Consider the following 25756-nt stretch of genomic DNA (forward strand, 5'->3'; position numbering starts at 1 on the left):
TCCAAAGAGCTCTTTGGGCCCCTGGCAGTATCTTCCCTCTTCCTGTTTCCTTCCTTTTTTATTTATTTATTTATTTATTTATTTTTGGCCTTTTTAGGGCCACACTGGCAGCATATGGAGGATCCCAGGCTAGGGGTCCAATTGGAGCTGTAGCTGCCAGCCTACACCACAGCCACAGCAACGCCAGATCCAAGCCGCGTCTGCAACCTACACCACAGCTCACGGGGCAACTCGGGATCTTGAGCCCACTGAGCAAGGCCAGGGATCGAACCCACAACCTCATGGTTCCTAGTCGGATTTGTTTCCACTGCGCCATAACGGCAACTCCCCCTGTTTCCTTCCTACACTCCTCGGCCACTCACTGAGGCTCCTGGTGTCAGCCCTTGGTCCTAGTAAGCGCGTGACTTCTCTCTGCTTTTCTTCATCCATCTCCACGTCAAGGGAAGGGAGGTGCGGGGCGGGGGCGGGCAGAAACCACTCTCTGGACATCTTCCGCTTGCTCACCGCCCACAGGGCTAAGCAAAGGCGGAACGACCAAGAGCCACCGAGGTTCTCTGCGTCCCATGCCTCTCCCAGGAGAGCCCCCTTTTCTGTCCTTCTCACCCTCTTCCCAAGAACCTGGCGCAGGCCCCCAAGAGAAGATATGAAGAAACCCTGCAACACACACTCCTGGTATGAAGGGGGCACTCAGGATTCTTCAGGTTCTACGGATACCTGGAGCTTATACAACGTGGTGGACCCTCTGAGAAATGGAATAAAAACATTATAAATAGAATTTAGGGAGTTCCCGTCATGGCGCAGTGGTTAACAAATCCGACTAGGAACCCTGAGGTTCCAGGTTTGATCCCTGGCCTTGCTCAGTGGGTTAAGGATCCAGCATTGCCGTGAGCTGTGGTGTAGGTTGCAGACTCGGCTTGGATCCTGCGTGGCTGTGGCTGTGGCGTAAGCCGGCGGCTACAGCTCCAATTAGACTCCTAGCCTGGGAAGCTCCATATGCCATGGAAAGCGGCCCTAGAAAAGGCAAAAAGACCAAAAAAAAAAAAAAAATTAGGTACAAAGTGAATATTTATTTAAACTGGGAAAAGATATCACAGAACATGACTGGCACCTCAGAGATCTGGATTCTATTCTTCTGACTCTCTGTGACAAGTGGCCAGAAATGCCTACACAGAAACGGATTTCAGCTTGGCCTCCTGGCCCACCTGGCTTCTCTGCAATTCGCAGCCAGTCCACTCAGAGCAGCCAGAGTATGTGAACTTCACAGGCTTACTTCCTGTGCTTGACCCCAGACCAAGCCCATGCAGCTGGACTCTTCCCCTCCTGAGCCCCCCTTCCTCGCCCAACAGTCCTCCAAAGAGCAAAGAAGGGGCCCCCTAGCCTGCCTAGGGGTCTCTGTCCTGGAGACCAGCCCAAGTGAGTCCACTCAGTGCCTGACATGCTACCACCCGGCCAGCCTACCCTGCAGCCTCCCAGACCTGCCCAGCTAAAGGGTCTCAGCCCCTTGGAGCCTCAGACCCCACCTCCCCAGCTTAGCAGCCACCCACCCACAAGCCCAGCGCTGGGTCCCAGGATTCAGGAAAGGCGCATCTTGCGCGATTTTCTAATGAGAAAAAGTTATAAAAATTACATACCCTTAAATAAATAATATAACAGAATAAAACTCCGCCCCATCTGTGCCGCCCCTCCTCTGCCCTGGAGCCTTGTGTGCCATGGCATTCTGGCCTGGCGCCAGCTGCCCTCCGGGTACTGGCGATCCGCAGTCCAGAGTTGCCAATTCGGGAACACCTGAAGCAGGTGGCCGTGACGCAGACAGTGAGAAAACTTCCTGGCCAGCCACTGCCGCGGGCCTCCAAGATCTCCCCCGCCAGGAAAGAAGGTGGAAGAGGGAAGCCAAGGGCAGGTGCTGTGGCTTGGAACTCAGAGCGAGGAGCAACTTCTAAGGGCGCCAGGGGCGGGACGCCAGGGCGCCGTCCCCATGGTAACGGAACGCTGAATAAAAGCAGCCGCTGGGACTCTCGCCGCCGGAGCCGCGCGGCCAGCTTGGGTAAGAGCAGCGGGCATCCGCCCCCTCGTGCGTTCGGGGAGACCCAACCCCCTCCTTTTCCAGCCCCGCCAGGGAGCAGGGAGCCGCGTGGAGCGGCTGGGGAACAAAGGCGCCACACCGTGTAGACATTTTGTGTGTTTCCCTTAATCTGCTCTCCCTCCCCTGGCCTTCTATTGCCGCCTGTGTTGCCCCGGCCCCCCTTTGTGAAGTGTGACGCTGAATAGATCCTTCCGCAAAGAAAGGAGCCCTAGGTCTCTTCCACTCCAGACAGCCCTGGCCCTGAGTTCGAGGAGAAAGGCTGGTGGGACGTACACTTCTTTTCAGGCCAGACAACTAGGCAGGCACAGAATCCCCCACATCCGAATTCCAGCCTTGAGCACAAACCGGCTCCAATGACCTAAAGCAAATGACTCGGTTTCCCCATATTTCTTCCCTCCATCCCCTTCCTCTAAAATGGGAGCGAAAGAGTGGCCCTGACCTTCCAGGGAGATGGCACGGAGTGGCCTGTGCTGGTGCTTGGTGCCAAGTGACAGCTCAAGGTCACCCACCTTGAAAGTTCAAATCTGAATACATTTGAAATTCTATTTATAAAAAAGCCTTTAGGAAATTGTTTTAATGACTACACTGGGGTGTCTATACTGCTAAAAACTGTGCTGATGGGCCTAAGGGGGTGAACGGAACTTTCTGACTTTGTTTTTTTTTTTTCATATGGATCCTGATCAGCACAGACAGGGCACCATGGACTCACTGACACAGGCTAGAACTGTTCCTCTCCAAGAGGGAAGGCAGCTGCCTTTAGCCAAGAACCGTGCCAGTTAGTTAGAGGTGATAAACAGCTCCTGAGGGCGAGAGCAACCACAACCAGAAGGGCTTGTGTTTGCAGAGCACCAGAGAATACCCCGGATCCTTTAAAGAAATGAGGCTTCTCCCCTCGTTCTGGCTAGGGTTTCCAAGCCCAGGCTGGCAGCACCCAAGCTACACCCAGCATCCTGTGCCCACCTCATCCTTTTATCAGCTGCATCTTTGCTCTCTGAGGCCACCCACAACCCACGTCTCGGGTTTTTCCTGCATAGGAACAAAAGAAAGGGATGTGGATGGAAACATCCAAGCTAGGGCGTTCCCGTTGTGGCGCAAGGGAAACAAATCAGACTAGGAACCATGAGGATTCGGGTTCGATCCCTGGCCTCGCTCAGTAGGTTAGGGATCTGGCATTGCCGTGAGCTGTGGTATAGGTCGCAGATGCAGCTTGGATCCCGCGTGGCTGTGGCTGTGGCTGGCAGCTACAGCTCCAACTCGACCCCTAGCCTGGGATCCTCCATATGCCGCAGGTGTGGCCTTAAAAAGCAAAAAGAAAAGTCCAAGCCAGAAGCTTGATGGGTGGTCTCCTATGTGCCTTTACTCCTATGGCTCATCCATTCAGGCCAGACTCCAGCTGAAATCCTGCTTCATGCTGGGCACTGTGTTAGACAAGCAAACACACACACACACACACACACACACACACACACACACACTGCAATAAAAGAAGGGTTGAGAGACCTGTGGGGAAAGGACAGACTCCAGAGTTGCTGGCACATCCTCACCAAGGAGGTGACTTTGAGTGAGGTTTTTTTGTTTTGTATTTTTAGGGCCCCATCGGAGGCATTCAGAAGTTCCCACACTAGGGAGGGGTCAAATCAGAGCAACAGCTGCCGGCCTGCACTACAGCCACATCAACGCCAGATCTGAGCCGCGTCTGCAACCTACACCACAGCTCACGGCAATGCTAGCTCTTGAACCCACTGAGCGAGGCCAGGGATCGAACCCACATCCTCATGGATACTAGTCAGGCTGTCCCTGCTGCATCACCACGGGAACTCCACGAGTAAGGTTTTAAAGAATGAACAGACTTGCTTTCAAGGGATAAGGAAATTCAAAAGCAAGGCTGGAATCTCCAAAAGAAATGCCCCCCGGAAGAGCCGGCAGAAATGAATACGGCCTTCTCCAGAAAATAAAGCAGGACTGAGAGACTAGGAAGCCAAGAGAAGATTGGAAAACACGGGCCAGGAGCAAGCCCAGGGAGGAGGCCGGCTTGGCAGACAGGCCCCGGGCCGCAGCTCTGAGAGGCCCGCAGCGCCCGACCTGACTGGCTACTCAGTGACCACCAGCCCAGAGGCCTGGCCGCTTCCCCAACCGATGCCTCGTGTTAAACAGTGTCACGGTGTTATCAGTGCCTCCTGGGCACGTGATGGATTGACAGAGAAGGCACAGTCCCGGGACAGTCTTGAATACACTGGCCTGTTCTAGAACCAGGCTTCTCTCCAGGCTCCTCTCCCATCTACCAGAACTCCAGGCTTCTCTTGCACCCTGACGCAGTGGCGTCCTGCCATCCTAGCTGACGTGGTTGGGGCTGCCGTAGATCATCGGGTAGGACCTCAGCCACAGATCCCCCACCCTACCCAGTCCTCAGCCAATGGGGAGTGTAAGGCTGCAGGATCTGGGAGCCTTCTAGATTTCAATTAGCGACCAGGGAGGGACAGGATGAGAGAGGAAGGGGGGGGTCACGTGACCTGAAAATGCCCAGTTAGTCCCTGGGGAGGCTGGTAAGACCAAGAGCAAGACCTGTCTGCTCCTGGCTCGTAGGGCTTTCCCTGGCTTGTGCAGCTTTTGGCTTGGGCAGCTCATGATCTCTTAGGCTAGAAGTGTTTGCCTTTGGGAGTTCCCGTTGTGGCTCCATAGTAAGGAACCTAATATCCATGAGGACACAGGTTTGATCCCTGGCCTCGCTCAGTGAGTTAAGGATCTGGCATTGCTGTGAGCTGCGGTGTAGGTGGCTGTGGCTGTGGTGTAGGCTGGCTGCTGCAGTTCCAATTCAACCCCTAGCCTGGAAACTTCCATGTGCCGTAGGTACGGCCCTAAAAAGACAAAAAAAAAAAAAAAAAAAATTGTTTGCCTCAGTTCTTTCTGTCCCACCAAAAATAGGAGGTGCTGGTTTAATAACAGAGTTGATTCGTTTTTCATGTATAATCCCTCCAAACCCCGAATGTGGAGCCAGGTGCTTCCCTTAGCCTTTCAGCAGAAAGGGCTATGTGGGCAGCACGCCCCGAGTCTGTCCTGAGCCTGCCTCCAAGTCATCAAAGAACCCCAGCCCTGCCCTCACCAGTGGCTGTGATCAACTTCAGCTTTATCCGGGTTCCCAGCCATGAGCCTGCTTTTGGAGCTCAGCTATATGTGCGTGGTTTGCACCCACTCGTGGCCGTACACCCAGTGCCCCAGGGGCTACGCCTGACCATGTTCATGGCCACGCTCTGTAAGGAAAGAGATGCTCTCAGCTCTCTTCACTCAGGTCATAATTTTCTGAACTCCCAGCAACAGGTAGAGACCTGCAGCCCTAATCCGGGTGGGCCAGAGGCTTTCTACAGGCCCTCGGGGATGCTAGGAAGCCCAAGGAGAGATGCAAGGACAGCTCCTGGGGGTGGCTGGCACAGGCCAGGACCCACTAATTCCCAGGACCCTGTTGCTGTTTGGCTACAGCAGTTTCTTTCCTTAGAAAAGGGATCACTTTTAGAACAAGGGGGATCCCTCTTCAAACAAGGACGCAGGTCCAGCGTGGGATGCCGGGTCTGCCAAGGTCACCTGTTATCCGTCCTACAAACTTCCCAACACCTGGGATGCCACAGGCTCCCAAGACCATCCTGGGATCCTCAGCGTGAGTAGACAAGCCGTCCTGCCTGGATGCTGAGAATTCCCGTCTCCACGTGGCTGCCGGCCTCTAAATGACCAGAGAAGTACACTCGGAAGAGCCCCACGAGCGGTCCTAACAAAAAAGCCCTTTGCTCTTGGTCTTACCAGCCTTCCCAGGGACTAACTGGGCATTTTCAGGTCACAAGTGACCCCCCCCCCCACTTCCTCTCTCATCCTGTCCCTCCCTGGTCGCTAATTGTACTCTAGAAGGCTCCCAGATCCTCCAGCCTTACCCTCCCCATGTGAAAACGTCACCGTGCCAGCCAAGGCAGCTGGCCTGGATGTAAAGGAGACCGGCCAACTGGCCAGGCAGGTAGCAGAGAGGAGCCAAGCCTGTGACACTGGGAAGTAACAGGCTGACAACCCCCCCACCTTGCGCCCCCATCTACCCCCACCCCCCATCAGTAGGCTCCCCTCACCTCCATCCTCTTTCCATTCCAATCCTCTTTCCATTTCTTTTTGGTGCCTAAAGCCTCTCCCCTCCCGCAGCCCTGGGACAACCTCTGGCTAGTTCTGAATTAAGGGGGGATGGCCCATGTCCCCGATGGGTCCCACACCCCTGGAGCCAGAGGTGGTGCTGGCAGTGCTGGCATTCTCCTAGCTCCCTGTTTTCTCCCCTGACACATAAATATTCTCCCGACTCCGGCTTAAAATTCCCCTCCCCCGCTTTCATTCATGATAAAATCACACTCCACTGTACTGTGTGTTTCTGTATCTCTGCTTAAGCAAGAAGCCAGCTTTATCCTTTGTGGACGAATTTCATTTTTTTAGAAAAACTTAGAAGGTATTCATTAAAGTAGATGTTTGAGGATTTTAAAATGTGTTTAAAAAAAAAAAAGAAGAAGAAGAAGAAGAAGAAGAAGCAGCAGCTTTCTTGAAGTCTAAGATGTGACTTCTGCAATGTTGCAGCCCCCATGCCTGAGTGTCTGGCACGTGGAAAAAACCTCAATAAATGTCTGCAGAAAGAAAGAGGAAAAGAAGAAAGGGAAAAAGCTAGGAGGGAGACTTGGAAGCTTTTCCTTTGCAGTAGCAACTTTTATAAGTTCTGGTTACTGCACAGGATGATAGAACCAGATTTGCAAATATTTGAGCCGCCTGCGGGGGGGGCGGGGGGGGAGGCAAAGCCAGGAAGATGAGATTTAATACCGCTCTGTACAAATTCCTGTATCAGCTTCCAAAAATAAACTTAACTGAGCACCCAAAAAAAGAAAGAAAAAGAAAAATACAGGTAAAGAACCTAAAAGCCACCTTCAAATATTTGCAGCCGCCGTGGAGCAAGTCTGTTGTGTGTAGCTCCAGACAGTAGACCTGGGGGTGGGGGGTGCCGACTGGCCAGTTAAAAGCCCAGAGGAGGAAGATTTAGCAGCAGAAGCCTGTGGAATTTGCTGTGTGCTAAATACAGTGCCCGGCACAGAGAAATGGTGGCGGAGTAATAATTCCACATTTATTGTGATGATCTTATCATTATTACTACCAGCATGATCATTTATTATTTATAAAAGCCATCCAACCGTCAGCCTCGGGAGCACTGAGCTCCCCTCCCTGGAAATCCAAGGTTATCACTGGGTAGCCTGACTCCTAACCCCTGGCCTTCCCTTCTCCGTCATCCTGTGATTCTAAGAACAACGCTCTGCATGTCCCGGGTAGTGAAAGATGCACATACAATTCCTGGCTGAGCAGACTGTCTTTTGTATAAAGAAGCTTCTGCACTCCCTGCATTTGCTGCACGGTGCCTCCTTCAAGCATCTCTTTGATGTTGAAAAATAAAACTGCTTTGTATGAAAGCACCTTTAATCTTATATAGATACAAATGCCTTGTATCTTTGGGGATATGCCAAACCGCTCTTAGTGTTCGGAATTAATCTTATTAAAGCGAGCCCTGTTTAATCCCCACTGCTGTTTGCCAAAGACGCTGAATAATTCCACATTATTGCCGCTTTGCTCCACACCCTTCCTGGATTTAGTGTTATCCAAGAAAAGACATCAGCGAGTTTAGGCTGGACAATGGCATTCCCACTTCGGGTTTAAGGCTGTAATTGTAGAAATATTCCTTTATGCATCTTTATCTCAATTTCTTTCTTTTTTTTTTTTTTTTTTTTTTTTTTTTTTTGTCTTTTGTCTTACAGAGGTTCCCAGGCTAGGGATTGAATCACCGCTGTAGCTGCCGGCCTACACCACAGCCACAGCAACACAGGATCTGAGCCGCATCTGTGACCTACACCACAGCTCTCGGCAACGCCGGATCTTTAACCCACTGAGCAAGACCAGGGATCAAACCCGCATCCTCATGGATGCTAGTCCTGTTCGTTAACCACTAAGCCACCATGGGAACGCCTCATTTTCTTAATGAAAGGGAGAGAAAAAAAGTAGGGGAAGGAAGAAGGGTTTGGAGGACTTGCCTGTTATGAAGAAGAGCAAATGGAATAATGAGCTGCCCTGTTAACCAACTCACTCTAAGTATGTATGATGCATCAGGGTTGCTAGTATTGCAAAGAAAAATGGAGTTCACGAAAGATTACCATCTGCTGGCTCTTCCCGAGGAATATAGGAAACCCTTGATTAGATTACCTAGTTTGTGCAATGTATTTTCTATATAAATGCATATTTTATGTACATATATATCCATATGTATACATATACATACATATGTATCAGTCAAATGAAGTTACGACTTCCTCCCTCCCAACACGCTTCTGGATCTTCTCCATCAGGAGCCGTCAGTGAGTGATCCCAACCTTAGGAAATACCTGCGCATTTTTTTATTTCAACACACACTTATGAGCTCCTATTATGTGCCAGGCATTGTTCTAGACGGCGGGACTACATGGCAAACCAGAGAGCAAACTTCCTATTCTCAGATATACAGATCAATGAACAGGATACAAATGTTAGGAAGAAAATAAAACAACACAATGAGACCCACAGTGACTGTGCGTGAGGGTGGAGTAAGGGCTATTTTATTATTACTTTTGTATTTTTTTGTCTTTTTAGGGCCATAGCCACAGCAAATGGAGGTTCCCAGGCTAGGGGTTGAATCAGAGCTGTAGCTGCTGCGCCACAGCCACAGCAACACCAGATCAGAGCTGCATCTGTGACCTACAGCCCAGCCACAGCAGCTCGGGATCCAAGGCACATCTGTGACCTACACCGCAGCTCACAGCAATGCTGGATCCTTAACTCACTGAGTGAGGCCAGGGATCGAACCTGCATCCTCATGGATGCTAGTCAGATTCGTTTCCACTGAGCCATGACGGGAACTCCAGGGATATTTTTTAGATCAGTTGCTCAGGAAGGACCTCAGGACTCAGGGAGGTGACATTTGAGCTGACACTTGAGGACAGGAGCCAGACAGCTCAAGATCCAGAGGAAGAACTTTCCAGGCAACAGGAAGGATTAACAGAAGAGCCCTGAGGCAGGAAGAGGCGGCCAAGGGGAGCAGTGGGATTCCAGGAAGGACCAGAAAGGAAGCAGGGGCCAACAGGTTGGAGGCCTTCAAAGTGAAGTGGAAACCACTGGAGGGTTTTAAGCAAGGTCATTAACACCTGATCTAATTCATGTGCTAAAAAGATCACCTCTGAACAATGGGTTATTGGAAAGCAAGAGCCAAAGCAGGGAGGCTGTTGGAGAAGATGATGAATTAGACAAGCAACATCACAGTGGTGATGGAAAGAAGAATGGATTCCTTTTTTGAAGACAGCATGGAGAGGACTTAACTGATTGATTAGCAGCCTTGGGAGGATGCAAGAGGGAGGAATCAAGGATGACGCCAAATTTCTACATCTGAGTAACTGCATGAATGATACTGGAGTGTCCCAAAAATTTCCCAGTTCACGGTACCCTCGGTATCTTACTGCATTTTTCATGGTGCCCCTTAAGCCAAAAGAAATCCGCAATGGTTTTCGTTTATTAGTTCATTTATATGCAAATAATAAATACTTGTGTTGCATCCTTATTTCATATATTTATGTCACAACTTAATACACAAAAACCGAAAGAAAAAACAATGCTTTTACTTCCTTCTTAAATACCCTTGGTGACCTACTAATGGAAAGCGTGTGCCCTCTGGGCATGGCACAACTTCAGGCTTGGAATCAGACTACACACGGCCACCGATTTCCCGTTCCACGCTGATTTTTGCATGGTACCCACTTCTTAACAATCGCCAGAAATCCAGCTTTGCAAAATACACTGTCATTGACAGGAAGGCAGTGTCATCTAAATGAGTAGTTCATGCAGTATCTAACAGGTGTTGAGTGTGGCCGTTTTCTTCAAAAATTTTAAATCCACTGTGGCATCGCTGTGAGTTCTCTGCTGTGCCTAGGGAGTCTTGGGGCTCAGGATGGCCAGACCATTTAGTGATGGGAAGGGTGGGGAATGGCAGAGGAGGCACTGGAAGTGAGGGCTGCTTGGGTTGGATTTCCCCAGTGGACATACAAGGAGTGCTGCTGATCAAGAAAGATTAAGAAACAGACTACAGGAGTCCCCACTGTGGCTCAGCATGTTAAGAACCTGACATAGTGCCCAGGAGGATTCAGGTTCGATCCCTGGCCTCGCTCAGTGGGTTAAGGATCCAGCATTGCTGCAACCTGTGGTGTAGGTCACAGATGCAGCTTGGATCCAGCATTGCTGTGGCTGTGGCCTAGGCTGGCAGCTGCAGCTCCAAGGTGACCCATAGCCCAGGAACTTCCATAGAAATGTACTATAAAGGCAAATTCCATTTAATCTTAGCATAGGAAAAATTATTATTCATTATCCAGTATCCTTAAGAAATTAGGAAGTGCCTTTGTGGCGCAGCAGGTTAGGGATCTAGCATTATCACTGCAGTGCCTCAGGTCCCTGCTGTGTCACAGATTTGCTCCCTGGCCTGAGGAACGTCCACATGCCTTGTGCGTGGCCAAAAAAACAGGGGGAAAAAGGAAATGAAGTGTTCTCTGGCTAATTCTCTGGGTAAATAAGAACTAATCAGAAAGCTTTTTTTTTTTTTTTTTTTTTCAGCTGTTACTGTTGAAGAATCTCTTGGCTTGGACTCATTTAGCCCCTTGACATTGTAAGTACGGCCCATGAGCGTAACTGGTGGTCACTACTGCTGCATCCACTGGGTCGTGAGGGAGGCACAGTCATGATAACAAACAGTCCTTACTGGCGTTCCCGTCCTGGCGCAGTGGTTAACGAATCCGACTAGGAACCATAAGGTTGCGGGTTCGATCCCTGGCCTCGCTCCGTGGGTTAAGGATCCGGCGTTGCTGTGAGCTGTGGTGTAGGTCGCAGACGCGGCTCGGATCTTGCATTGTTGTAGCTGTGGCTGTGGCATAGGCTGGCGGTTACAGCTCCAATTTGACCCCTAGCCTGGGAACCTCCATGTGCCAAGAGAGCAGCCCAAGAAATGGCAAAAAGACAGAAAACAAGCAAACAAACAAAAGCAGTCCTTACTGTCCTTCCTGTGAGCCGAGCCTCACCGTGATCCCAGAGACAGTGAAGTCAAAGTGGATCTCCACGAAATTTATTTATTTATTAGGGCTACATCCGCAGCATATGGAAGTTCCCAGGCTAGGGGTGGAATTGGAGCTGTATACCACAGCCACAGCAACGCCAGATCTGAGCCGTGTCTGCAACCTACACCACAGCTCATGGCAACGCTGGATCCTTAACCCACTGAGTGAGGCTAGGGATCAAATCTATGTCCCCATGGATACTAGGCCGATGCATTTTCCTGAGCCGCAATGGGAACTCCATGAATTTTACTTTAAATGCACTGTGTGTGCCATCAGAGCAGGACATCAAATAAATACCAGATGTGACCACCCACAGGGCATCCTGTGAAGAAATGTAGACATAGGCTTAAAATCCTTTAGCACAAAAATCTGTATTTGAGACAGCTCTAAAAACTGAAGGTTTGTGGCCAACTCACCTGGACATAAAACCAACCTGCTAGAACCGAGTTGAAGGCTAAGTCCAGCCTAACCTGATGTGGGGCTCTTTAAAGTTTCTCTTTATCCCGCTCATCATGAACAACCATGCGTTTTGCTGCAGATATGAATAAGATTCCCTTCAGGGTGCTTCTCTCCGACCCCTTTAGGCCTGGTATATATCTCTGATATATTCACCATAAGGCCAGTCTAAATCAGAAAAAAAGCCTGAATTCAATGCACTGGCCCCAAGGGTTCTGAATACAGCATGAGGTCTTTAGAAACATAAAGCAGGGAAGACCCTAGATCTCGTCCGGGTCAATTAATATTACGAATGAGAAAAAGAAGCCTAGACACATGTGTGCAAGGAGCAGGGAACGTGTTCAGAATCATGTCCTCAGTCTGGGGCTCAGCCAAGACAGTGCTATTTCTCCTGCCACCTGCTGCCCACATGTGCGTGTACGTGTTGAGAACACAGGTGTCTCTGCCCACCACTCCTACTGAGACACTAAGGTGAGCTATCTGAAAATGAGTGTGTCACTGGTTATCACCGTTACCCATAATCCTGCTTTGGTTCAGACAATATTGACAATATGGAAGTTTGAGAGAGGTTAATTCAAAGCTGTTCTATATGACTCTTGAAAATTAGTCCAGTAAGATTTTAATGAACAATGCATTTGCATTGCATTCATCTGAATGCATTTCCTTTTAGCAGTTAGAAATGCTAAATATGATTTATTTTTGTCTTTTTAGAGCCGCCACCTGCGGCATATGGAGGCTCCCAGGCTAGGGGTATAATTGGAGCTGTAGCCGCCGGCCTACACCACAGCCACAGAATGCAGGATCTGAGCCACGTCTTCGACCTACACCACGTCTCGTGGCAACGCCGGATCCTTAACCCACTGAGCGAGGGCAGGGGTGGAACCTATGTCCTCATGGATACTAGTCAGATTTGCCTCCACTGAGCCACGACGGGAATTCCAATTTCTTTGTTCTTTAAGCAGTCTCTTTGTTCTGGAAATATTTAAAGGAATGGCTAAGAACTTGAGTTGCAAAGACCAGACAGATGACATGTCTTGCTCGTCCCTCTGTTACAGAGAGGTCATGACTTTGAACTGGACAGACCTGGTCTGAATCCCAAAAATGGTGCTTGTAGCTGTGGCCTAAGGCCAGTTACCCCCCTTTCTATGAGCCCTGGTTTTCTTCCTTGAAAAATGGAACAATAATACTTTACCAGATTTTTTTTTGTTAATCTTAACATTTTTTTAAAAAGTAAAATATTTGTCCCAGGTATACAGTCAGTGCTTAGTAAAGGCAGAAACCCAACTTTTTCTCAGCCTCCCTCCCTTTTCTCAGCCTCCTTCCTTCGTCATGGAGAACAGGAGGAAGAGGCTGTGAGAACCAAAGCTGACGCCTTATGTGCCCCCTCCAAAGAATGCCAGCCTCTCAGCCCACACGGTGAACGGTGTGGGGATAAAAGACTGTACTTGGGGGTGGCCGACCTCGACCTAAGTCCACTTACTAATTGTCTGATTTTACCAAGTCTTTTGATTTCTCGGAACCTTAGTGTTGTCATCTGTAAAATGGAGAGAATAGGGTTTGCTGCACAAAGCAGCTGTGAGGAATACACTCAATAGGGCACATTGCATTGTTTTACAACTCAACGTATTGTTCACATCGCTGACACACGCGAAGACTGAGAGAAGTAACCCCAAGTCTGGAAACAGGAGAACATTTTCCTGATTTAAAAAAAGGGGGACGAGGAGGTAGATGTGGAAACTTACAGCCCAGTGAGTTGGTTATCAATGCCAAGCAGGATTCCGGGACGTTGTGATGGTCGGGAGCCCCTGGGAGAGGTGGCAGGATTCCGGGAGGGCAGGTCACATGTGACCGGACCTCTCTTTCTACCTCTTAGAGAAGCAGGTAAACGCTGAGGGAGGTGGAAGGCTCAGGGAGCCAAAGAGGCGGGGCCACAGAAAGTTGAGGGGGCGAGGCTTCAAAGGGTCAAGAAGGAGGGGTCTCAGCCAGCAGAGGGGGCGGGGCCTCGTGAGTCCAGGGGGCGGGACTCTGAGGGCCAAGGGGGCGGAGCCTCAGGGAGCTGAGAGGGAAGGTCTCACAGAGCAGAGAGGGAGGGGCCTCAGGGCCTTGGCCTCCGGGCTCAGGTTTGACTTTTGCATCTACCCTTTGGCTGAGGACGCAGTTAATGGGCAATGGCTGGCAGTCCAATAAAAACTAATCGGGACGAGGTGGAAAAAATGTGAAGTGCCTGTCAGAGGGGAAAGGAAGCACTTGGCCTTTTGGAGCGGATGCTCAGAGCTAAGTGTTCTCAGGCCCACAGTGCAGGGAGATGCCTGCAGGCTGGGGCCAGGCTTGCGGCTCTGGGCTCTGTTCTAGGCCATGCATGTTAGGGAGTCCTTGACCCCTAGAGAACACCAGAGGGCAGCCAAGCGGGTGAGAAGGGCCCAGAAGCCACACCATCTACTGAATGGTCGAAGGAGCTGCAAAAGACAGGGACTGTGGTTCACGCGGCCATGCAGTAAATATGCATCATTACCTGCTCGGTGCTCTGCCAGGGTGCGCACTTGGGTTAATCAGTGAATAATACAAAGATTCCCTGCCCTCGGGGAACTTACATTCTAGTGACAGGAAACAGACGGTACGCATAAGAAATGAATAAAGCAGTAAGTATGTTAGAAAGTGGTACTTGCTGGAGTTCCTGTCATGGCTCAGCGGAAACGAATCTGACTAGTATCCATGAGGACGCAGGTTCGATCCCTGGCCTGGCTCAGTGGGTTAAGGATCTGGTGCTGCCGTGAGCTGTGGTGTAGGTCGCAGACGCGGGTAGGATCCCATGTAGCTGTGGCTGTGGTGTAGGCTGGCAGCTGCAGCTCCAATTTGACTCCTAGACTGGGACCCTCCACATGTTGCAGGTGCAGCCCTAAAAAAAAAAAAAAAAGTATACGCTCAGAAATAAAACCAGGTTAGGGGAGATGGGAATGCCATGGTTGGGCAGGTGACAGTAAATAGGATAGTGGGGACAAGCAGGTCTCACTGAAGTGGTGGTGGAAGGCGATGAGGGACTGAGCCAGGCAGATACCTGAGGGCAAGCCCACGGGACAGGCAGAGCAAAGGCCTCAGGTGGGACATGCCTGGCATGTGAGGGACAGCACTGAGACCAGGAGGGAGGGAGGGAGAGGTGATGGGGGCTGATGAAGAAGCCGGCGCTAAAGAGGTCTTGTCTTTTCCCAGAGATGGGACTTCTCGCGGGATTTCAAGGGGGAGTGAGGCGACGTGATTGGACATTTTGAAAGCTGGGTACCATGTGCAGAAGAGACGTGTGAGGAGGCCACTGCGGTGGCCCAGGCGAGAGGTGGTGGTGGCGCAAACCAAGGTAGGAAGTGAAGGGGTGCGGAGAGGGTCAGAAGCGGGGAGTCGCGGTGGAGGCGGGGCGCTGATGTGCTGGTGGACTGATGGAAAGTGAGACATTCAGAGAAGGGTCGCCGGAGTCCAAGGGCTTGGCCATCAGCGGAGGGGCCCCGGGGAGGAAGAGAAGGATTTCATGTTGGGCACAGCAAGTCTGAGATGCCTGTTAGACGTCCGAGGGGAGAGGCTGAGGAGGCAGGTGGCGAGCGGAGCCTGGAGTCCTGGGATCACTCTCAGATCAACCCCTTAAGCAGCTGCAAATGAAGGAGGATGAGAGCTCCTCCTGAGGTTCCCCCAGGGCTGAAAAGGACCGATGAAGGGGAGTCAAAGGGAGGGAGGCTCTGATTCCACAGGAGGACTTCTCAGCCACCGCGGACGGAAACTGAGCAGCCTCGTCCAGGCTCTCTTACAATAATAGGTAACAGCTTGCTGAAATCAGGGCTGAGGGAGTTCCCACTGTGGCTCAGTGGTAACGAACCCAACTAATATCCATGAGGACATGGGTTTGAACCCTGGCCTCGCTAAGTGGCTTAAGGATCTGGCATTACTGTGAGCTGTGGTGTAGGTCGCAGAAGCGACTCGGATCCCACGTTGCTGTGGCTGTGATGTAGGCTGGCGGCTGCAACTCCACTGGGACCCCTAGCCTGGGAACTTCCACATGCTTCAGGTGTGGGCTTTAAAAAGCCAAAAAGAAAAGAAAGAAGAAAAAAAAAAAAAAAAGAAAGAAAAGAAAGAAAAGTAAAGCAGGGCTGAGGCCAAAAAACAGACCAACCCAGTGTGAGAGAGATTCTGTCTCAGCAAATAGAACATCACCATAGAATTCTCTTGGCCAAGCAGCCTTCCCAAGGTGGGATCTGGCCTCCTGAGGATACAGCTCACCCACCTCTGGCACTCCCCATGGGCCAGCACCTCCCCGAGGCCCAGCCACCAGGGGGTGGACTGATGGACAAGTCAGCCTAAGTATCTAAACCTCCCACCTAAGCTGCCCTCAGTACAGGGAGCAGGATTTTTTCTCTCCCTATATCATGAATGGATTGAGACATCAGAAGGACACACACTCACACATTCACACACACACACACACACACCTTCAGAGCTGGTTAGGAATAAGTGTGCAATAGGAACAGCACAGCTCATGTTTGCGCCTGGCTCTGCGTATGCATATATACACATTGCCTCACTGAATGAATGCGCACAGGAGGTCTGTACTACTGCTCTCCCCATTTCACAGATGAGGAAATGAAGTCATGGGAGAGGTAAGAACCTCACTCAAAATCACGCAGCTTGTAAGTGGCCAAGCTGAGACAAAACTGCCGGAAACCAAGCCCCGATCACAATTGCCATGTGTTCTGCTCTTTCTCAGGGTCATTTCTCATGCCTGCTCACTTCCCCGTTTCCCTTCTCACACCGACCCCACCTCTGCTGATTGTCTAGAGTGGTGGCCTCCAAAGCAGTGTTGAATGATTGACGGGGACTTGGCCAAATCACCAACCTGCGCCCCCTACTGGAGGACAGGGAAGTGGTCAGGGCAGGACCTGGAAGGTTCCCTGCAGACAGGACTAGGGATGAGGAGCCGGGGCGGGAGGCCGCGCTGGAACCCAGGTCCTTTGAGAGACCCTGACGAGGGGCCAGAGGGCACTGGGAATCGCTGGAGTAGGGCCGTCACCTGCCCTCCCCGTCAGGAAAGAGCCAGAGCCTTCCTTTCTTTCGAGAATGTGCAAGCAGAGGATGGTGATGACAAAGAAGCGCCCTTTGTTGTTGAGAGACCAGGGATCAAATGAGGTCCCCGGGTTGCTCCCCCTGAGGGCAGAGGAGGGGGCGAGAGGGAAGGAGAGCTGTGCCGGCCAAGCCAACAGATCAGGCCTTGAGCTTCCCGGCTCTCCGCTAGGGCCGGCACATCGGGCCACTGGAGATGGACAGAGCCCCGTCCTTACGGCACAGCTGGTTTCCTGCCCGCCTGCAAGTCCCCTTGCCGGCATTTGGTTTCCAAAGCATGAAGGCTTTCAGCACGTCAGTCGGGCCATGGCCCCCGTGAGAGGCAAGAAGAACAACTCAGGAGGGGCAGCCTCCTCGGATCATGGAAACAGGAGAGACCCTGCTGGCCCCTTTACCTAAAAACCACAACCAGAACACGGAGCCCTTCCTAAGCCATTTACCCGGAAAGTGGAGGCTGTTACGTCTTCCTCTTCTCTAGCCATCAAATCAGCCGCTCAGAAAGGGAGCATTCAGTTTTGTGTCTGTTTTAAATGTTACTCGTGTTTTCCTCTTTATTTCAAGTAAGAATATTGCAGGGATCCCGGCCTCGCCCCCTCGGAATGACAAATGGGATCCTTAGAAAGGCTCAATCTACGGAACTTTGCCGGCTACTGCTCACAGCCCGGTGTGGGCGGGGCCACGCAGAGAAATCTACAAGACTGAGCACCGGGACCTCTGGCGTAAAGTGTTACCCCTGGTCACTAAACAAGCACGTCGTCAGTAAGTATGTGACAAAGGCACCCAGCACATCATTAGTGCTTTTCGTCGCTGATCCGCGTGTCCATTCAGCAGGTGTCACTGTGTGCCTATCACGTGCCTAAGACCGCGTTGGGTGCTGGAGGGCAGTGGGAGCTGCGCAAACGCAGTAGAGGCCGCCACCAAACAGCCTCCATCGAAGGCCCCACCTCCACAGAGGGGCCAGAAAGATCAAGTCCAGGCACGAGGAGACCACGCCTGAGAAAGAGCAGAACTCTCATGTTATCTTTTATCTTCCCGCTTCCGACAGAAACGAGGCTCTGTTCTCTGATAGAGCCAGAGAACTGTGGCTTTCCCACGAGAAAACCACAGGACACGTGCGATGATAAGGCTGCCCAGGAATTAAGCGGGGTCCAGGAAGTGGTGTGGACAGAAGCAGAAATGGAGAGAGCGATCCCATTCTGGGGAGGGGGCCTCCACTCAGCATCATTGCTCCCACCTGAGGAAGCCGGCCCAGGGGCCCCAGGATCCTGTCTGCAAGAAAGGCCAGAAGGCTTGACTTTTTCATGAATTCTGCCAGTTCCAAACACTCACTCTAATTTCTTTTTCTAAAAAATCATTTCAAATAAATGATTATCTAAATAAATACATAAAATAGATCTGGCAGCCTGCTTTGATTGAGGCAGCCGTTTTGTGAGGCTAGTCTAGGGATAAAGGAGCTATAATTGGCTGATCATAATCAGCTGTTATGAAGTTGATGTTTCCTGTTGTGACCAAAGAAATTAACCTGCAATCTGTCAGATACCAGGGTCAAAATGAGTCAAGATCTGAGTCACAAGTCAAAACCAAGACATTTGCCTCAGACACTGGGTACGAGGTTGCCATTTCCAATTATTTCTGCCTGACAGCTTTTCTCATAAGTTTCTGGGAGAATTAAAGAGACAGTATCTAGAATGCAGTTTCCTTTCTGATCTTTGGAATCAGAGTGCAGCTGCCTGGAGCCTTTTTACAATGCCTGATGAGAAAATAGAAAAGACTCTTAACCCTGAGTGACAGCGTGCCATTGATAGATGCATTCTGGGCTGTCCAGGGGACTGGCTGATTTTGATCTTTTATCTTAAGCAGCTAAAAAATACGAAAGGCAGGGATCTCCGAAGTGCAAGCATGCCTTTGATGGAGTGGCTGCTGCCTGCATGTGCTCCTTCGCAGCTCCCAGGGCACGGCTGGACAGACCGCCTTTTCACTGGCTCTCACCATGCCCCTCCCCTTCCTTTCTCCTCTGGCTTACAGGCATCAGGAGCAAGTGGGGTTTACAAGTGGACAGCTATGAAAGGTGATGTCTTTTGGTTTTAAATTAAGGTAAGGCTGGAGACGCTCCTTTAAAACAGAAGAGGCTCACCATGGAACACAGTACGGGAGGGTCCTCAAAAAACTAAATATAGCATTGCCATATGACCCAACAATCCTACTCCTGGGCATATACCCAGACAAAACTATAATTTGAAAAGATACATGCACCCCTATGTTCACAGTAGCACTGCTTACAACAGCCAAGACATGGAAGCATCATAAATGCCCATTGACAGAGGAAGATGTGGTGTGTAGGGGTGGGTGGGTTGTGTGTGTGTTGGAATGTCACTCGGCCATTAAAAAGAATGAAATAATGCATTTGCAGCAACATGAATGGACCTAGAGATTATCATACTAAGCAAAGTATGTCAGAAAAAGAAAGACAAATAGCATACAATATCACTTATATGTGGAATCTAAAATACGACACTAATCAACATATCTATGAAACAAAACAGACTCACGGATGTAGAGAACAGACTTGTGTTTGTGGGGGGGACTGATTAGGATTTGGGATTAACATATGCAAAGCAGCATATATAGATATGCAAAGCATATCTATATGCAAAGCAGCATATATAGATGGACAAACAACAAGGTCCTACCACATAGCACAGAGAACTATATCCAATATCCTGTGAGGAGTTCCCGTTGTGGCACAGCAGAAACAAATCCAACTAGGAACCATGAGGTTGCGGGTTCGATCCCTGGCCTTGCTCAGTGGGTTAAGGATCCAGTGTTGCCATGAGCTGTGGTATAGGTCGCAGACGCGGCTCGGATCTGGTGTTGCTGTGGCTGTGGCGTAGGCCAGGGTCTACAGCTCAGATTAGATTCCTAGCCTGGGAACCTCCATATGGCATGGGCGTAGCCCTCAAAAAGACAAAAAAAAAAAATCCTGTGATAAATGATAATGAAAAAGAATAGGAAAAACATATATGTATCACTGAGTCACTTTGCTATACATCAGAAATTAGCACAACATTGTAAATCAACTATACTTCAAAAAAATTAAAAAAGAAAAAACCAGAAGAGGCTATCATTGATGCAGATATGAGCCCCAAAACTTTCCCACGGCTCACCCTTTGCCTCCAAAGCAACATCCTCCACTTTCATCTCCTCTATGATTTGCACTCCTCCAAAAAGCACTTGCGATATTCTACATGAGAGGATGTGTGATGGAGAAAGAGCAAGTCAACTGCAGGCCGAGCCAGGCTCTATTTCCTGCCTGCTGAGTGGCCACAAGCATCTCTAGCTCTGGAGTCCGCTGTATCATATCGCCTTCCTCATCACCACCCAACACATGATGCTCAAAGATGGGTTTTTAAGCCCTCTACCCCCTGGCTCTGCCTCTGCTTTGACTGCCTTGTCATCCCTCTGCCAGGGCAGCTTTCCCCGTCCTGGCAGGTCTGGTTTCTCCCTACCGTCCCACGCTCTAAACTATCAAGCTGGAGTATCTGTTGCCGCTCAGCGGAAACAAATCGGACTAGCATCCATGAGGACACAGGTTCAATCCCTGGCCTCATTCAGTGGGTTAAGGATCCAGCATTGCCATGAGCTGTGCGGCTCGGATCCTGCGTTGTTGCTATGGCTGTGGCATAGGCCCACGGCTACAGCTCCGATTTGACCCCCAGCTTGGGAAACTCCATATGCCTTGGGCGCAGCCCTAAAAAGACAAAAAAAAATAAAATAAAATAAAAATAAACTATCAAGCTATCTACGAGGCCCTTCCCCTTCTCTTTCCCCCATCTCGCCATCAATTCTTTTCCAGATTGACATTTTGTGAAGCTGCCTGTCACGGCTGGGTTCTCTGGAAATAGACTCTATGATGCAAACCATCGAGAGGCAACCTATTGATGCAAAATGTTTCTTGGGGACCAACCCCTGAGAAAGGAGAGGCAAGGATGTAGCACAGGCTGAGGGAGACAGCACAACCCACCTGGAGGAGGACTCGGGGGCAAATACACCCTCTCAGAGGTGTCCCCTCTGGGCTCCTCGGGACTTTTATATCCCCTACCTTGCTTTGTCACCAGATGCAGGAGCCCAAAAAAGGGCATGGCTTCTGGAAGGAGGCTCCCTGGGTCAGGCCTGAAGGAGCTGGGGGCTGGCTGTTAACCAGACTCCTACAGCTGGGCAGCAAGTCCTTCTTGGAAAAGAAGTCTCGTCTTACAGACCAATGGAACAGAATAGAGAACCCAGAAATAAACCCAGACAACTTCAGTTAACTAATCTTCAACAAAGGAGGCAGGAATATAAAATGGGGAAAAGACAGTCTCTTCAGCAAGTGGTGCTGGGAATACGGCATAGGTGCATATAAATCAATGAGACTGGAACACGCCCTTCACACTATGCACAAAAATAAACTCAAAATGGCTTAAAGACTTACATGTAAGACAAGACACCATCAAACTCCTAGAAGAGAACATGGGCAAAACATTCTCTGATATCAACCTTATAAATGTTTTCTCAGGTCAGTCACCTAAAGCAACAGAAATAAAAGCAAAAATCAACCAATGGGAACTAATCAAACTGATAAGCTTTTTCACAACAAAATAAACCATAAAAAAAGAGATAAATTACAGAATGGGAGAAAAAAGTTTCAAATGATGCAACTGACAAGAGCTTAATCTCCAAAACATACAAGCAACTTATACAACTCAACAGCAAAAAAAAGCCAACAACCCAACAATGGAAAAATGGGCAAAAGACCTGAAGAGACATTTCTCCAAAGATGACATACAGATGGCCAACAAGCACATGAAAAAACACTCAACATCACTGGTTATTAGAGAAATGCAAATTGAAACTGCTGTGAGGTACCACCTCGCACCAGTCAGAATGGCCATCATTAATAAGTCCACAAATAACAAATGCCAGAGAGGGTGTGGAGAAAAGGGAACCCTCCTGCACTACTGTGGAAATGTAAATTGGTACAACCACTTTGGAAAACAGTAGGTAGGTACCTCAGAAAACTATACATAGAACTACCATATGACCCAGCAATCCTACTCTTGGGCATATATCCAGACAAAACTTTTCTTGAAAAAGATACATGCACCACTATGTTCAGTGCAGCACTATTCCCAATAGCCAAGACATGGAAACAACCTAAATGTCCATTGACAGATGAATGGATTAAGAGGATGTGGTAGACATACACAATGGAGCCATAAAAAAGAATGAAATAATTCCATTTGCAGCGACATGGATGGAACCAGAGATTCTCGTACTAAGTGAAGTAAATCAGAAAGAGAAAGACAAATACCACATGATATCACTCATATGTGGAATCTAAAATATGATACAAATGAACCTATCTACAGAACAGAAACAAACTCATGGACATAAAGAACAGACTTGTGGTTGCCAAGAGAGAGGGAGAGGGAGTAGGATGGACTGGGAGTTTGGGGTTACTAGATGCAAACTATTGCATTTGGAGTGGATAAGCAATGAGGTCCTGCTATGTAGGACAGGTAGCTATATCTGGTCACTTGCTATGGAACATGATGGAAGATATTATGAGAAAAAGAATGTATGTGTATATATATATATATATATATATATGTATAACTGGGTCACTTTGCTGTACAGCAGAAACTGACAGAGCATTATAAATCAACTATAATAAAAAATTTTCGAAAAAGAAAGAAAAGAGGTCTAGGCAGGCCACCTCTATGTTCACCACCCCGCCCCAGACTAATCCTATGGGGATCCACTCATCCAAACACTCTAGCCACCCTGCAGGAGGACAAATAGGGCCCATTATTGATACCAGCCCAGGTCCTCAGACTCTTTCATCACTAGAAATTGATAAGAGGCCAGGGGAGAATTTCAGGCAAGGCTTTACCGGGACTCTTGCTGCAGCAGGAGGGAGCAGAACCAGTAACAGGTGTCCTTGTTCATTCCCCAAGGGGCCAGCTGGTCCCTTAAATGGGGTGAGGGTAGGGGCAGACCAGTGGGTTGGGCTGGAGGGCGGGCTCAGGTGGTCTGCCCACCCCCTTGGGGGTGCTGTGTGCAGGGATCATGTGTGGTACCTGCTTTGGCTCCAGCACCTCAGAAGTGGCAGTTGGGTTTTGGCCTTTTTGTATCCTCCTGTTCATAATTTCCCCAACTGTGCCTGGGTGTAGTCCCTTATAGTTTCTTTGTTCTAATTTGTTAGTCCCTTATAGTTTCTTTGTTCTAATTGCTCAAGGAGACATTTGTCCAGGTGCAAACAATGCAATAAAGGGTCCCAGGTCCCTGGACCCAGCCTGCCTCATTACGAATGTCTTGGAGTTCCCGTCTCAGTGCAGCAGAAATGAATCTGACTAGAAACCATGAGGGTGTGGGTTCGATCCCTGGCCTCACTCAGTGGGTTAAGGATCCTGCGTTGCTGTGAGCTGTGGTGTGGGTCGCAGACGAGGCTCAGATCTGGCGTTGCTGTGGCTGTGGTGTAGGCTGGCAGCTGCAGCTCTAATTGGACCCCTAGCCTGGGAACCTCCATATGCCGCAGGTGTGGCCCTGAAAAGACCCCCCCCAAAAAAAGAAGAATGTCTTTGCGCATCACACCCCCTCACTCAGGTGTCATGTTGCACGTACACTAGAGAGTGATCCTCGTAATCTCATCTGGCTGGTTCCCCAGAACAGAGAGCTTCTCAGTCAGGGATCTAGAAAAAAGCAGGTATTTATATCTCTGAGGTCCTCAGACCAAACAGGAGGATGCTGGGCCAGATGCCTCCACAAGGAGCAGCTTGTCCCACTGTGCAGAATAAGTATCATCATTTTTAAAACTTTGGGATGCCCTGCTCTAGAGACCTCTCTTCTTGTCCTTCATTCAGTCACTGATCATTAACTTTGGGGACATGTATTATGCACCAGTCCAAGCACTGGAGATAGAGTCACATAAGGTCACTGTCACTGAGACACGGTCTAGTGGAAAAGAAAGACTAAATGAGTAAACATGGAAACAAAACCATAATTAGAAATAGTGGTTAGGAGTTCCCGTCGTGGCTCAGTGGTTAATGAACTCGACTAGGATCCATGAGGACTTGGGTTCGATCCTTGGCCTCACTCAGTGGGTTAAGGATCTGGCGTTACCGTGAGCTTCAGTGTAGGTCGCAGATGCAGCTCAGATCCAGTGTGGCTGTGGCTGTGGCTGTGGCGAAGGCCAGCAGCTGCAGCTCCAATTCAACCCCTGGCCTGGGAACTTCCCTATGCCTCGGGAGCAGCCTTAAAAAGAAAACAATCAATCGATCGATAAAAATAAATAAATAAAAGCCCAGCCTTCAGGTATGGTCTCTCCAACCAGCTCCAGGAGGATAGAACCCCTGACTCCTTTTCACGAGCTTATTCAGGAGCGCCCTGCACCGATCTGCACAAAGGGCCCCCCAGAGACCACTGATGAAATGAGCAATAGGCAGTTAGCGATTACTGACTAATGGGATTTTATTCCTTTCTTGGTAGCCAGGAGGATGAAGCAGTGACTTTGGCCGCTGTGGAAGGGTTCCACCTGCTACGTGTCCCCCAGCATGTCTGCTGAAAGCCTTCAACCCTTGGGGACACCATCTCCTCACCCGTCCTCAACTTTCACCCATCCCACCCCGTCCTTATCTTCCGAGGAGGGAGCTACTGAAGGAGATGAAGAGAGTTCAATGGGCGAATCTTTATCTCCTGAAAAGGACGAGTCTCCGGAGGAAGACCTGTACCTGGAAGAGGAGGAAATTTATCTCAAAGGAAAGGAGTGCCTGTATGAACAAGCATATCTGAAGGCCCAGCAGTATCTGCAGAAGGAAAAGTTTCTGGAAGGGGAAGAGCTTCTGTATGAAAGGTATCTGCCAGAGGGTGAGTGCTGGAGCAGGACGGTGCCTAGATGGCAGGTGTAGTTCACCGCGATGCCCGGGGAAAAAGAACGGCCTTGAGAGAGAGTCTAGGTGCCAATCACCAACCCCACCCACAGCGCCGACTCATTCATCATTTCTGAACAGCTTCTGCTCGCGACTTCTATTGCTGAGCCCCAGAGCTGAGCCCAAAGAGCAGACAGGGAGCCCCAAGGAATGGGAAGCACCCATTCATGAAAGACAAAACAAGACAAAAAATAACCCCTAGCATGTATCTTCCCCCTTCCTTGTTGCCCAAGTCATACATACCCATTTATGGTGGATGCTTGAGAAACTGTATACAGTAAAACAAAGAAAGCAAGGAGTTCCTATCGCGGCTCAGTGGTTAATGAATCGGAGTAGGAACCATGAAGTTGTGGGTTCAGATCCCTGACCGCGCTCAGTGGGTTAAGGATCCGGCATTGCCGTGAGCTGTGGTACAGGTGGCAGACGCGGCTTGGATCTGGCGTTGCTGTGGCTGTGGTGTAGGCCGGAGCTGCAGCTCCGATTCGACCTCTAGCCTGGGAACTTCCATATGCTGCAGGTGCGGCCCTGGAAAAAAAAAAAAATGAAGGAAACACCCCTCCCGCCACCACCTAGAGACGACTGTCACTTTCACACTTTGGTTATGTCCTCACCAGACTCTCCATAGCACTTGTAACCTGCTCTTCAAGGTATATTTATTTCTATATTTTTATACTACAGTTATACAGAAGTATTACACACTTACATGAATATCATTTCATGCTATTAAATTTTCTACAGTTCTCCCTGTGACTCAGTTGGCTGTGAATCTGACTGCAGTGGCTCCGGTCACTGTGGAGGTTTGGGTTCGATCCCTGGCCCAGGGCAGTGGGTTAAGGATCGGCTGTTGCCACAGCTGCAGCATAGGTCTCAGCTGTGGCTTGGACTCAGTCCCTGGCCCAGAAACTTCCATATGCAGTGTGGCCATAAAAAAAAATCATTTTAATTATCGCATCACATTATACTGTATTTTCAAACCATAA

General features: G+C 49.7%; 1 protein-coding gene across 4 annotated transcripts in view; it reads left to right on the top strand.

The window, feature by feature from the left end:
* Nucleotides 1–1811: 1811 nt before the first annotated feature.
* ERICH6B (glutamate rich 6B) overlaps nt 1812–25756 on the top strand; it is an 80484-nt gene continuing 56539 nt past the window's right edge. For 2 of the 4 annotated variants that reach the window (XM_084981801.1, XM_084981802.1), the window contains exons 1-4: nt 1895–2044; nt 10763–10814; nt 14923–15064; nt 24337–24714. In XM_084981801.1, the coding sequence (XP_084837927.1) occupies nt 24402–24714 (313 nt within the window). In that variant the 5' untranslated portion in view covers nt 1895–2044; nt 10763–10814; nt 14923–15064; nt 24337–24401. Of the gene's footprint in view, nt 2045–10762; nt 10815–14922; nt 15065–24336; nt 25092–25756 lie in introns of all 4 variants that reach the window. The other 2 variants (XR_014819497.1, XM_084981803.1) reach the window with 2 other exon arrangements.

This window comes from Sus scrofa, chromosome 11 (genome assembly GCF_054392235.1).
Source record: "Sus scrofa isolate SSC_HxYL_T2T_F1_AM1 chromosome 11, Sscrofa_HxYL_maternal_Yorkshire_Landrace_v2.0, whole genome shotgun sequence".
In the NCBI taxonomy this organism is placed as follows: Eukaryota; Metazoa; Chordata; class Mammalia; order Artiodactyla; family Suidae; genus Sus; species Sus scrofa.